This window comes from Myotis davidii, unplaced genomic scaffold, assembly GCF_000327345.1.
Source record: "Myotis davidii unplaced genomic scaffold, ASM32734v1 scaffold2127, whole genome shotgun sequence".
Lineage (NCBI taxonomy): Eukaryota > Metazoa > Chordata > Mammalia > Chiroptera > Vespertilionidae > Myotis > Myotis davidii.
In genome coordinates this window covers 50,264-62,846 of record NW_006297757.1, presented here as the reverse complement: position 1 = coordinate 62,846, position 12,583 = coordinate 50,264, and the positions used below count along the sequence as shown (strand labels likewise).

Here is a 12,583-nt window from a genome sequence, read left to right as displayed (position 1 = left end):
GAGCTTGTTACAGGTGAAGGTCCTTGAATCCCATCTCCAAGGTTGTGTTTCAGTAGGTCCAGAGCAGGACCTGAGATCTGCGTTTTGAGACATACCCTCTGCCCTTTGGAACTTTGGAACTCCTAGTCCATGAAAAATGCTCCCTTACCACACCACCAGCAGCAAAGAATTATTATTTGCCTAGGACAGTATTCCTTTCTAGCCCCTCTCTGCTTCCCTCACCCATAAGTCCCACTGGGTTATGATTGTTAAGATTCAATCCTCAACTCTTTGATATACTCTCTCCAAACCTCAGTTTTCGCGTCTATAAAATGAAATAATGCCTACCTTACTGGGCTTGAGTGAGGATTAAATGAGAAAGTATGTCCTATATATAGTTCCTGTAAAAAGTGTGTAATAAACATGAGTTCATGGATCTTGCCTTCTGATTCCTAGCTCCTCAAAAAGTATAGTGGCTAAACTGTCATGTTTTGGATTTCCACAGGTTTTTAAGGAATGGTCTTGAGCAGGACCAGGGATAATCAAGGTGATGTCTTCCCCCAGACTCATTCCCCTGTGGAAGGATTTTAAATACCTCATAAGTGACATACCTAAAAGCAAGGTAATGTATATGTAGGACATAAACGTTATTTACCTCTGTCTATCTTAATAGTTATGAGCACTTCTGAGGAGCATAGATCCATGGAAGCAGGCAGAGGAGACCATAAAGGCAATTGCCACCTTAGGAAGAGTGGACCATCAATTTCTAAATGAGTCTAGGGACCTGTTGGAAAGACCCTTTTTTAAATCCTCATTTGAGAAGGAGGGAGGGAGGGAGTGAGGCAGAGAGAGAGAGAGAGAGAGAAGCGATGTGAGAGAGAAATATCAATTGGTTGCCTTGTGTATGCACCCCAGCTGGGGCTCAAACCTGCAACCTAGTATGTGCTCTGACCAGGAATTGGCCTGTAATCTTTTGTTGTACAGGACAATGCTCCAACCAACACTGAGCCACCTGACCAGGGTTTGCAAGACATTTTTTGTTGTTGTTGCTGTTAATCCTCACCCATTTTCCATTGACTCTTTAAAAAGAGTGGAAGGGAGGCAGCGAGGGAGGGAGGAAGAGAGAGAGAAAGAGAGAGAAACCTTGATGTGAGAGAGAGACATGGATTGGTTGCCTCCTGCACATATACAGAACAGGGCCCAGAATCCAACCCCTCAGTACATGGGACGACACTCTAACAACTGAGCCACACCAGCCAGGTCTTGCAAGGACATTTTGATAGTGGAAGGTGAACACTTTGGAGATTTGTCAGAGGAACCAGCCCTCTGAGAAAAGAGATTTTTCCAAAAAAGATAGGAGGCCTAGCTGTTTTGGCTCAGTGGTTGGGGTACCTACCCACGGACTGAAGGGTCTCGGGTTCGATTCTGGTAAAGGGCACATACCTTGCAGTTCAATTCAGTTCAGGACATGTGTGGGAGATAACCAATTGATGTGTCTCTCTCACATCAATGTTTCTGTCTCTCCCCCTCCCTCACTGCCTCAGGTGAGGATTAGCAACAACAAAATAATAAATAAAAGAGAAAGGAGAAGGCACTAGAGAAAACATTTGCCAACCTCAGTTTTGCTAAAGTCAACTCTGTGTATAAGGATCCCAATTTCATGTTGAATAGCACATGTTCTATCACTATGGGATAATATATTTCTTATATACATCATCCTGTCAAATTTAAAGGCCAGGTAGGGTGTCCTAGAAATCTTATTTAGTGTAGTTCTAAGCCTTAATAACTTAAAGCTGCACTGACTTTGGGGACACTGTTGCATTGTATGTGGGTATATGGCAGTGCTCTTTACTAATTAAACTGTTAAATGTGTCTTTTATGGCATATGTACCTTTTAGACCAGCGGTTCTCAACCTGTGGGTCGCCTAAGACCATCAGAAAACACATATATAATTACATATTGTTTTTGTGATTAATCACTATGCTTTAATTATGTTCAATTTGTAACAATGACATTGGGGGTCACCACAACATGAGGAACTGTATTAAAGGGTCGCAGCATTAGGAAGGTTGAGAACCACTGTTTTAGACAGAAGGGAAAATGTTAGAGGAGAGGTATAGTTAACTTCATATTGAGAAGAACATCAGTTTCCCCTATGCTCACACTATAAAATTTGCCCATAGAGGCCCTAAAGAGGTTTGGTTCTCTCATGTTGGGGGTTTTGTTACGTGCTTGCTAAGAGTAGGTGTCCATAAGTGATATGTTGTGCATGTGTGGGCTTAACATGAGTGGTCCTTGAGGTACGGCATGACTTTTGGAACTACTTCAATTGTAGCTTAAGTGAGAATATATTTAGTACATTTGTGTCCTGTTCTCTTACTTTATGCCATGACTCTCCCCAGCAAAATTTAGATGATTCAAAGAATGACGTAGTTGTGCTGAGTGACCGGTCTGAGATACTATTCAAAGAGTCTCGTCATCCTCAGAATATGCCATTTATATGCTATTACTTCAGTGATGCCGACTTCTTTGCCTCCCTCTCATGGGTGACAAGCACAAAAGAAATACAGGTAAAACTGCCACTCTTTCTTCTTTTTAGCCCATTCTACAGGGGCCTTGCCCATATAAGCCCTCACCCAGTGACCTAGAGAGCATGTGAGATTTTGCTCCCAGACATATGTCCTCATTATGGCTTAAACAAACTCTTATTTTTTTTAAAAAAAGTGACCTGGCACCAGGAATTCTCCCTCATACTTTTTCAAATTACAGTCTTCACATTAAATAGATTTTATGGTTTCCCTAAAGTAGGCCAAGGTTAAGGAAAGAATCTTATGCTTCCTGCTTCTACAATCACCATAATCAAGGGGTAAAATTATTTTAGAATCTTCTAATTCCCCCTTGGTATGAGAATAGGGGAAAACAGCTGAATATTTTCCCCTTTCCTCTTCTACTATCATTTCTAGGCAGTTTCCATCTATTCTATTCTAGGCTGTAGTATGGATGAAGAGCAAAACTGAGGACATGGTCGAGAAGAGAACATTCTCCATGACTGAACGATTGCCGCCCATCCAGTGTATGGTACACACAGGTTCCTTTCATATCCTTGTGGCCTACTGTGGTGACTTGCTATTGCGGCTCTTTGGGGACCATTTTCGGTCATTCAAACCCCTGGGTATAGTGCCTTGCCGCTTTAACATCAACTGCCTCTGCTATGACCCAGAAATGAAGATGCTTCTGTCAGGTATCCTGGGAGCAGTGGTTACCTGGACCATTGAGCAAAGTGGCAGGGGCCTCCAAGTCGCCCACATGGTTTCCATGCCTGGTGATGAACTTGTCCAGGACATCATATTGAATGGCCCCAGTGGCTCCCTCCTAGCCCTGTGTGAGACTGTGGTGAGGGTCCTTGAGCGCCAGGGCCTGAGCCAGCTAGAAGAAGTGAAGAGGTTCACTTCTACCACTAGTGGCTCATCTATCACCTGCTGCTTCACCTGTTTTGATCAGGGCTTTCTCTATGCTGGAAATAGGACTGGATACATCCAGGTATGGAGCCTCAGTCAGAGCTACTCTTTCCACAGTTTCAAGGCCCATTCTTCATCAGTAATATGTATCTGTAGCCGGCCAGAAGCCCACACCCTGCTAACAGCTGGTAAGGAGGGTTTCATTAAGGAGTGGAGCCTTACTTCTGGGAACCTGCTGCGGCAACTACAACTTGGCGAGGAATTGTATCGACTCCAATTTATTGATAACATTACTTTCTTCTGCCAAACTGCCCATACTTTCTCCTTGCGCCGTCTGCCCTGTTTCTATAGCCTCTTCAATGTTTGTGGCTCTGCTCCAGAGCAGGTTCGTCGGGTCTGCTGTGGTAATAACTGGTTCCGGATCCTATGTACTACGGAGGATGGCTTGTTACGCTTTGTGTCCCCAGTAACAGGGGAGCTTCTGGTTCTCACCTGGCCCTTCTCAATCCTGGACCAGGCTGTGGATTGGGCCTATGACTCAGATAAAGAGGAACTCTTTGTAGCAACAGGGGGCTCAGAGGTGCTGGTCTTTGACACAACCCGCTGCCCTTGCCCAGCCAAGTATCTTTTATGCACCTCACCAAATTCTCAGGACTCAGTACAATGCATGGCTTATGGGCATTTCCACCTGGGTCGGGGCCTAGAAGGACTAATGTTTTCTGGATACCAGAGTGGTATGATAAGAGTCCTTTCCCAGCACAGCTGTGCCCGAATAGAGAAATTCATGCACTTTGGGGCTGTATTGTCCCTCTCTACACTGCCTGGAGGGCTTTTAGGTGGCCGAGAAAACTCTTTGCTTTGTTCTTATGGAATGGATGACTACATACGCCTATCAGAAGCTGTGCTTAATGGGACCAGAGTACATCTGCGTCCTCTAGCTAGCATTCTCAGCAGCTGTCACCTAAAACACCTGATACTCTTGCCAAAGTCTGTGGGTGCCATCACAGAAACTAACTGTCTGCGTCTCTGGAAATTCCATGATTTTCTGCCCTCTGAGACACATGCAAAGTTTATAGAGACATTGCCTCTGCATCAGTATGCAATTACTTCCTTTGATGTATGCCTGACCTTGAGTCTTTTTGTCACAGGTAGTATTGATGGCTCTGTTCGAATATGGAACTTTCATGGTGGACTTGTAGCCATGCTGGACTCAACATTGCATTTTGGTCCACTCTGCTTTGCAAATGATCGGGGTGACCTGCTTGTGACTTTCAACCAGAGTCTTTATCTGGTATCCTGTTTAAAACTACTTCCTCCAACCCTGTTGGTTCGCCTTTCCTTTATGAGCATCATAGATGATGTGCTAGAAATCCCTAAGCCTTTCATACCAAGCTTCTTCTTCTCCTTTGAGACCATGTTTGTGCCCAAGTATATCTACCTTGGACAAGGGCAACAAGTATTAGTGGGTTTGGAGAAACTTGTCAATAAGCGGGCCATTGCCTTTGACCATACTGTGCCACATGTCATAGAAGACGATGAGCAAGGAAGCTCCGTATTACTGTCTACCTCAAGACCTGGTTCCTTGAAAAGGGAAGACACTATTATACGCTTGAGCAAATCTTATCCCCATTATATGGTTCCTCCCCAACTACAGTTGACTGCCTGGGATGGACTCAATCCTTATCAGATACTGAAATGCTACTTTGGTTATGGGCGGAAATGGCCCTTTGCTCCTGATTGCTATATCCCTAACTCAGTGATTCGTGCCCGTCTTTGGCCAGAGGGCAGCCCAATATACCTACAGTGCAACCTGCATTCACCCATACGGAAGTTGGAATGGGACAAGTCTCAACAATTCTTCTGGCACGGTAAGGTAAAACCTGTACATGATGTACAAGAACCACAGGAAAAGGAAGATGAAGACTTCATAAAAAGGAGAATGTCCAAGGACATAACTTACAGTGTCCTTACAGACACAACAAACCGTAGTTGGCTGGGAAAAAAGATGAATGAAGTAGCTATTAATAGCTTGATTGAGACAATCCTCAATATTATGATTTATGCTCCTCCTCCTTTGAAGTACCAACACTGTGTTAGTGCACTAGGGCAAATCTTTGCTTCCTACCAAGTGTCTGCACCCCTGCGCTCTGAAACAGCCCATCGTCTGCTGGATGATACAACCAATTCTAATCCACTGATCCGAGAGCTAGCCTGGGAAGGGCTGAATCGTCTAGGAATTATCACTCATCTCTTTGCCATGGCTCTGGCCCAAGGGTTAATGGACAAGGACCAAAGAGTGAGGAATAAGGCACTGAACCTCATGGCTGACACTGGAATCCACTCTAAGACTTCACTCTTAAACTTGATCCAGAATCGAGATACTTTCCAGGGGATGCAGTAAGTTCTTTGTGCCTTCCTTAATTCTTTACTAGCTTCTAATTTTCTTCTCTCCCTTCCCAGTTTTCCCCTTTCATTCTCTCACTATCTCTTCATCCCTGTTTCTTGGCTTTTCCTGTTCTTTTTCCTTGTTCACAATTTTTTCTCATTCCTAGACTATTTTGACAACCCCCTGACTCCTCAGTCATTTTTCCATTTCTTCTTTTATTCCTGCAGCCTCCGTACAGATTACTCCATTAATTGCCATTTATCTTCCTAGACATTTCCTTTCTTCTTGACCATCCTTTACCTTTACATACACCATCTCTGTTGTCCACTTTGCCAACCCCGCTGCTTGTTGCACTTTAGTTCTTTTTCATTTTCTCTTGCCCCTAATTCAGCATGCTCCTTTTCTTTTAACTTTTATAGGCAGGAAATGATTGGTGAAGAAAGCCTGGACAGTCTGCTGGGGATGCGTGTCACAGATCTCCAAATTCTTCATACTCAAGTGGAGCAGCGATTAAATGAAAACCTGACCTTGTCACATGGAGATGAAAAGCCTTTTTTTTCTCTAGATGTCTCAAAGATTCCTAAACCAATAGCCGTTCTTGATGAATCTGATATAATTCCAGACGAACCTGAAGTTGTCATCAAGCCCAGCAAAGGCCACAGACGGGGCCGGGCAGGGGGAAGAAAGCATGGTATGTATGGGGTGATCCACTTCATGCCTCAGAGTACCAAGAGCAAGGTAGTTTAGGGCTAAAGTGGGTCAAGAGAGATCAGATAGGAGTAGAAATAAGTGGAAAGGTCTTTTCACAGAGAACCTTCCTAGAAAGAATCTACCCAAACTCAGGAAGACTCCAAGGCTTGGGTGGGAACATTGGCCTCAGCCCCCTTTATTGCTAGTTCTTTTATAGCAGTCCTCCTAGCTCATACTAGATATTGGAAAATATTTTATTTAAGCCTCCCATGCTTTCTTATCTATATCTCCTGATTTTCTCTGCAGCCCAGAAGAAGTTGAAAGAGACTGGCACAGAGCCAAGTCCCTTAGAAGGTGAAATTGATCAGAGTAAAGTTGCACCAATTGAGATGGAGGATACAGCCATCTATTTGAGTTCTCCAATTTCTAAAGATGCTGAACAACAGCCTCCAGAGAAAGATATCTCAAAGGATGTTGCAATGACCCTGAAAATGCTAAGGAAAATACAAGACAAAATAGAAAAGAAAACAGCTCAGAAACACATAAAGAGGCATAAAAAAAAGATAAAGCAAGCTGAAGTTATAATTGAGGAATCTCTGCCTGATGTAAAGGAAGAACCAGTTGTGAAGAAGGTGCAAGACATAGGGCGGGGTGCCTTTGGAACTCCTGGCCGCAGGGCTACCCCTGGAGATGGCTCATCCTGGCGAGATGATCTATGTCGTCTTATGACCCTGAGGATATCTGGTTCCCAAACAACAATGTTGGAATCTCTAAACACTGAGTTAGTAACCATGGCTCAGAAGGTGCTAGCAGATAAGCGCCCCAGCTGGGAGCTCTTTCAGAAGATCTGTCCCCTGCTGAAGAAAGAAAGTGAAGTTCTGGTTGAGAACCTCGACTGGGATGTAGCTTGGCCAGAGGAGAAACCAATTTTTATTCATGAAGCAGCAATTAGAGAGGACATGGTGAGTAGGGACAGTAAAGAAACACCAGAGGGGCAGGGTCAAGTACAAAAGGAAGCAGGGGATATACAGGAATTACAGGAAATCCAGGTGATTTCCAAAAAGGGGAAGAAAAAGAAAGTTATTTTTTTAGAACCAGGTGACCTAATCAAGGGGAAACTAATGCTGAAGCAAGAAGATAAAAAACCATCTAAGAAGCCCTCTGTGCAAAAGAGGAAAGTAGTCCAGAAGGAAATAAAAGTGGATAAAAAAGAGAAGAAAATGACCACAAGAGAGACGGATGTGAGTCTTGAAGTGGGAGAAATGGCCAAACTAGAGGAGAAAGTGGTTAAGCAAGAAGTAAGACCAGTTATGGATGAGAAGAAGCTATCTTTGCAGGATTGGAAAGAATCCTGGGATCAGTGGAAACAGGCTCATGGTGAGACAAAGATATCCTGGAATGAATGGAAGAAGACTTGGGAAAGGGAGACTCTTGAGGAAGAGGAGAAACTACAAGAGGACAAAGAGAAGCTACCTCTAGATGAGGAAAAGCTGGCTGGGGAAAAGAGGAAGCTGGGATGGGATGAGGGGGCACATGTCTGGGAAACTATGACAGACATGTCCAGGGAGCAAAAGTTCAAGGATGAAGAGGAATTGACCCTGGCGATAGAAGAATTGTCTCAGGAAAAAGAAGCATTAGAAGGAGAAGGAGAAGGAGAAGGAGAAGGAGAAGGAGAAGGAGAAGGAGAAGGAGAAGGAGGAGAAGGAGGAGAAGAAGGAGAAGAAGGAGAAGGAGGAGAAGGAGGAGAAGGAGGAGAAGAGCTGTTGACAGAAGAGCAGAGACAGATCCAGGAAGAATATAAACAGGCCCAGGTTGAGAAGAAACGAACCCAAGCTGAAAGAAAACGAGCCCAAGAAGAGAGGAAGCTGGCACAAGAAGAAGAGAGGCTGGCACAACAAGAGGGAAAGCTAGCTCAGGAAGAGAGGAAACTTGCCAGAGATCATGGGAAACTGATTCAGAGAGATAGGAAAATGGCCCAGGCAGAGAGGAAGTTTGTCAAGAAAGAGGAAAAATTGGCCCAAAGAGCAGTGTGGCTAAGCCAGGGAGCAGAGAAATTGGCCGAGAATAGGACAAAACTGGCCAAAAAATTGGAGAAACTGGCTGGCAAAGAAGAGAAAATAGCAAAGAAAGGAGGGAAGCTAGTTGAGGTTAAAACTTTATTAGTCCCAAAAATGGAGGAAGTGATCCAAAAGGAGCAAGATCTGGCATGGCAGGAAAAGGAGCTAACCCAGGAATTGGAGGAGATGACATGGGAAGAGGAGGAAATGGCTTGGAAAGAAGAGCAACTAAATCAGGAAGAGGAGGAATTAGCTAACGAAGAGGAGAGACTGGCTCAGAAGGAGAAGACACTGGCCTGGAAAGAGGATCAACTGGCTATGGAAGATGAAAAACTGATCCAGGAAGAAGAGCTGGTGATCCAGGAAGAGAATAAACTGGCTGAGGACAAAGAATTTATGCCCGAGGAAGAAGAAAGGCTTGCCCGGAAACGGGAGCAATTGATGGAGAATAAGGAAAAAATGGCCCAGGAAAGGAAAATTTTGATACAGAACAAAGTGGAACTTTCAAACAAGAAGAAAATACTAGCCAAGAAGATGACGACTCTGGATCAGGAGAAGAAGAAGCTGGGTCAGGAGAAGGTAAAATTGACTCACAGAAAAGAGAACTGGCACCAGCTTAAAGAAAACCTTTCCCAGAACAAAAATGAATTAGTGCAAGTAAAGGAGAAACTGGACACGTACAAAAAAAAATTGTTTCAGGTAGAGGAGACGCTGGTGAAGGAAAAGGAGGAAATTTTCCAGAAGAAGGAGAAACTGGCCAATGTAGAGAAAAAACTGGCCCAAGTAGAGGAAAACCTGGCTGAGAAACAGCAGAAGCTAGCCCAGGACAAAATGAAATTCACTATCGAGAAGAAGGAAGTACTTCAAAAACTGAACCTGCTCAGTAGAGAAGATGATATTACTAAGAAAGAAAAGAAATTTGGCAAGACAATGAAGAAACTGGCCCAGGAGAAGGTGAGACTGGTTGAAGAAAAGGAAACTCTCTCCAAGGGAGAGATTCAAGAAACCTCAACACAGAGGAAACTGAATAAGAATGAACTAGAACTACTTCAGAGGAAATTGTCACTAGTGGAGAAGATACTGGCATATGAAGATAGGATATTGGCCACAAAACAAAGTAACATTGCCAAAGAAAAATTAGAACTTGCCAGAGAAGAGAGAGTTTATGCCCAGGAAGAAAGGAAGCTAACCAAAGAAATAACAAAGTTGACTAAAGGGAACCTTTTCAAGAAACTATCAAAAATGAGCAAAACAATCTTAAAGGTACTTCAAAACCTTATAAAAAAAGAAAGGATAGTAACCCAGGAAGAAACACAGATGACACAGATAGCAAGGTCATTCTTGGATCAGGAAAGAATATTGAACAAAGAACAAAAAGAACTTGATGCCAGGAAGTTGGATATTTCTGAGAAACAATCAGAAATGACCCAAGATGAGGAGAAACTGGCTAGGAAACAGAGAAAACTGGCCAAAGAAATAAGAAGAATGATAAAGAAAGAGAAAAAAATAACTGAGGAGGAAAACAGACTCTCCAGGCAACGGAGACAAATCATGAAGGGAGAAGAGGAGGCAGGAACAACAGAGGAAGAAGAAGAAATGTCATTTCTTAAACAAAAGCGAAGTAAAAAAAAACCACTAAAGAGAGTTAAAATGCCACAAGAAGAATTTCCCAGACAGGAGGATGAAGTAGTATGTGAAGAGAGCTTTTCTGGAAAAATGGAAAGCCTGTTAGATCAAGTGGAGCGAGAGAGTTTGTCTGAAGTGGAGGAGGAGGAAGAGGAGGAGAAAGAGGAGGAGGAGGAGGAAGAGGAGGAGTTAGAGGAGGAAGAGGAGGAGGAAGAAGGAGAGGAGGAAGAGGAGGAGGAGGATAATGAAAGGATGGGGGAAGAAGAAGTGGAAGAGGAGGAGGAAGAAGAGGAGGAGGAAGAAGAAGAGGAGGAGGAGGAAGAAGAGGAGGAAGAAGAAGAAGAGGAGGTGGAGGAAAAGAAGAAGATGAAGGACAAAAAAGAGGTGGAGGAAGAGGAGGAGGAGGAAACGGAGAAAAAGACAAAGAAAAAGAAGGTGAAAGAGGAGGAAGAAGAGAAGAAGATGAAGGACAAAAAAGAGGTGGAGGAAGAGGAGGAGGAGGAAAAGGAGAAAAAGACAAAGAAAAAGAAGAAGACGGCAGCAGTGGCAGCAGAGGAGGAGAAGGAAGTGTTGGAGAAGGATGAAAGCATGATTAAGGAAGAGCTAGAAAGTTTGAGTGAGAAAGAGGAGGAAGCGGCACAAAGTTCAATGGAAGAAGTAGACAAGGAAAAAGAGATCTTTAAAAAAGAAATATTATTTAAGTTACAAGAAAAAAGAGGAAAGGATCTAGAAAGAAAAGAAACAGTCCCTTCTATTGGAAAAAGAACTCCTGAGGTCAAAGGCAGGGATATAAACCTGGAAATTCCAAAGATCCCTTCCAAGAAACTGATTTCAATAGCTCTGGGTAGGGAAAAGACTATACCAGTGCCAGAGTCTAAGAAACCAATACTCTGGAAAGATAAGGCCACAGTACTTGAGACACCCAGGATATTCACAGAGACAAAGTTTATGGAAAAGCAACGTGAGCTATTGAAGAAATATCATCCCATTCCTCTACAAGTTTTGGATACAGTTTTGGAGTCCCAAGAGCCATATTTCAAGACCCCATATTTATCCCACATATTGAGGAAGAGCAAAAAAGAACAGAAACTCCAAGGCAAACCACTAGGGGATAGGTGGCAGTGGCTTTCGAAGCATCATCCAACTCTGATGGGACAAACTAAGGTACAATTACCTGTGCCCCACATCCCGGCTGAGGAAGTATTTGCAGATGTAAGCCTCTCAGATATAGAATGGATCCACCATGTCCTAGAACAGACAGAGTCAGGAAAACAGCTTTCCAGAGATAGTTACCACAGATTGTGTCAGCTTGTCAAAGATCTTATCTCAAAGGGAACCTTAGAGTGGATGCATCTAGCCAAACTTGAAGCTATCATTTACCGTCACAGGCAGGTTCTGGAATCACAAAGCACACCTATCTCAAAACCCAGTATGAAGCTCATGGGTCCTAAGTACTTGAAAGTGATCCCTCCTATAAAAAGAAAGGAAAAGGAAAGCCATCTAAAACCTTTGGCTTTTTCCTCATTAGCTAACAAAAGGATTCCAGACCCAAAGGCTATAAATTGGCAACTTCTAGGAGAACCTTACAGGAGTGCACGGGCAGAGCAGATATTCAGTGTCCTTAAGGATATGGAGAAGCAACATGTTTATCCTGCTACAAGAGACATTGTCACAGGTGCCCATGCCTCTGTAGAAAAACAAATGCTAGCACTGATGTTTCAAAAGGACTTCTGGGCTTTTAAGGATAAAAGCAGGTTTCCCAGATTGCCCAAGATGGAGAAGATGACACAGCCCAGCTCTAAAAAACAGGAAGAAGTGCCTCTATGGGAGACATTTGTGGCACTCTACCATGTTTTACGGATGTTGCAGGAGCAATACGCAGGAGACAGTGCTGCTTGGACAGAAAAATTCTACCACCTCATGGACCTGTACCAATTTAAGTCCCCTGGAATCCAGAGATTGCTACAGGAGCTGCTACTGAGAGAAGAACCCCAATCCCATAAGATGATCTACAAAGAGGCCCTAAAGGCCATAGGGCTGGTTCCTGGTGAGCGATTGTTCTACCACCTATTTTGTGGTCGTTCTCACATCCCTAGAGGTCCTCTGGAGTTCCAGGAGGTGGTGTCTCTCTCAGGGCAGAACAATGTGCATACTACGCTTCCAATGGGCATTGCCCATTATGGCATCTTAGAACTTGCCTGGAAGAGCCTGCCCCAAGCTGATATTCACCTCACCACGGAATTGCCCCACACTGTGGCTCCTACCCCATAATTTGTGACTGACTGGACATCAGGACTTTTCATTCCCACCTGGAGAAAGGTCTTTATTCCAGACCTAGACCTTTATTCCTATGGCCCATACAGAGGTAGGGCCAGGCCAAAGCCCT

At 43.8% G+C, this 12,583-nt stretch overlaps 1 protein-coding gene across 1 annotated transcript; it reads left to right on the top strand.

Annotated features, from left to right (window-relative positions):
- Positions 1 to 506: 506 nt before the first annotated feature.
- On the top strand, positions 507 to 12,577 carry WDR87 (WD repeat domain 87). The gene is made up of 8 exons (XM_015570233.1): positions 507 to 601; positions 2,383 to 2,550; positions 2,969 to 5,835; positions 6,244 to 6,515; positions 6,821 to 8,138; positions 8,256 to 10,325; positions 10,449 to 10,545; positions 10,666 to 12,577. Exons 1-8 carry the CDS (start codon positions 530 to 532, stop codon positions 12,466 to 12,468), a joined length of 8,667 nt encoding a protein of 2,888 aa, XP_015425719.1. The 5' UTR covers positions 507 to 529; the 3' UTR covers positions 12,469 to 12,577.
- Positions 12,578 to 12,583: the final 6 nt, after the last annotated feature.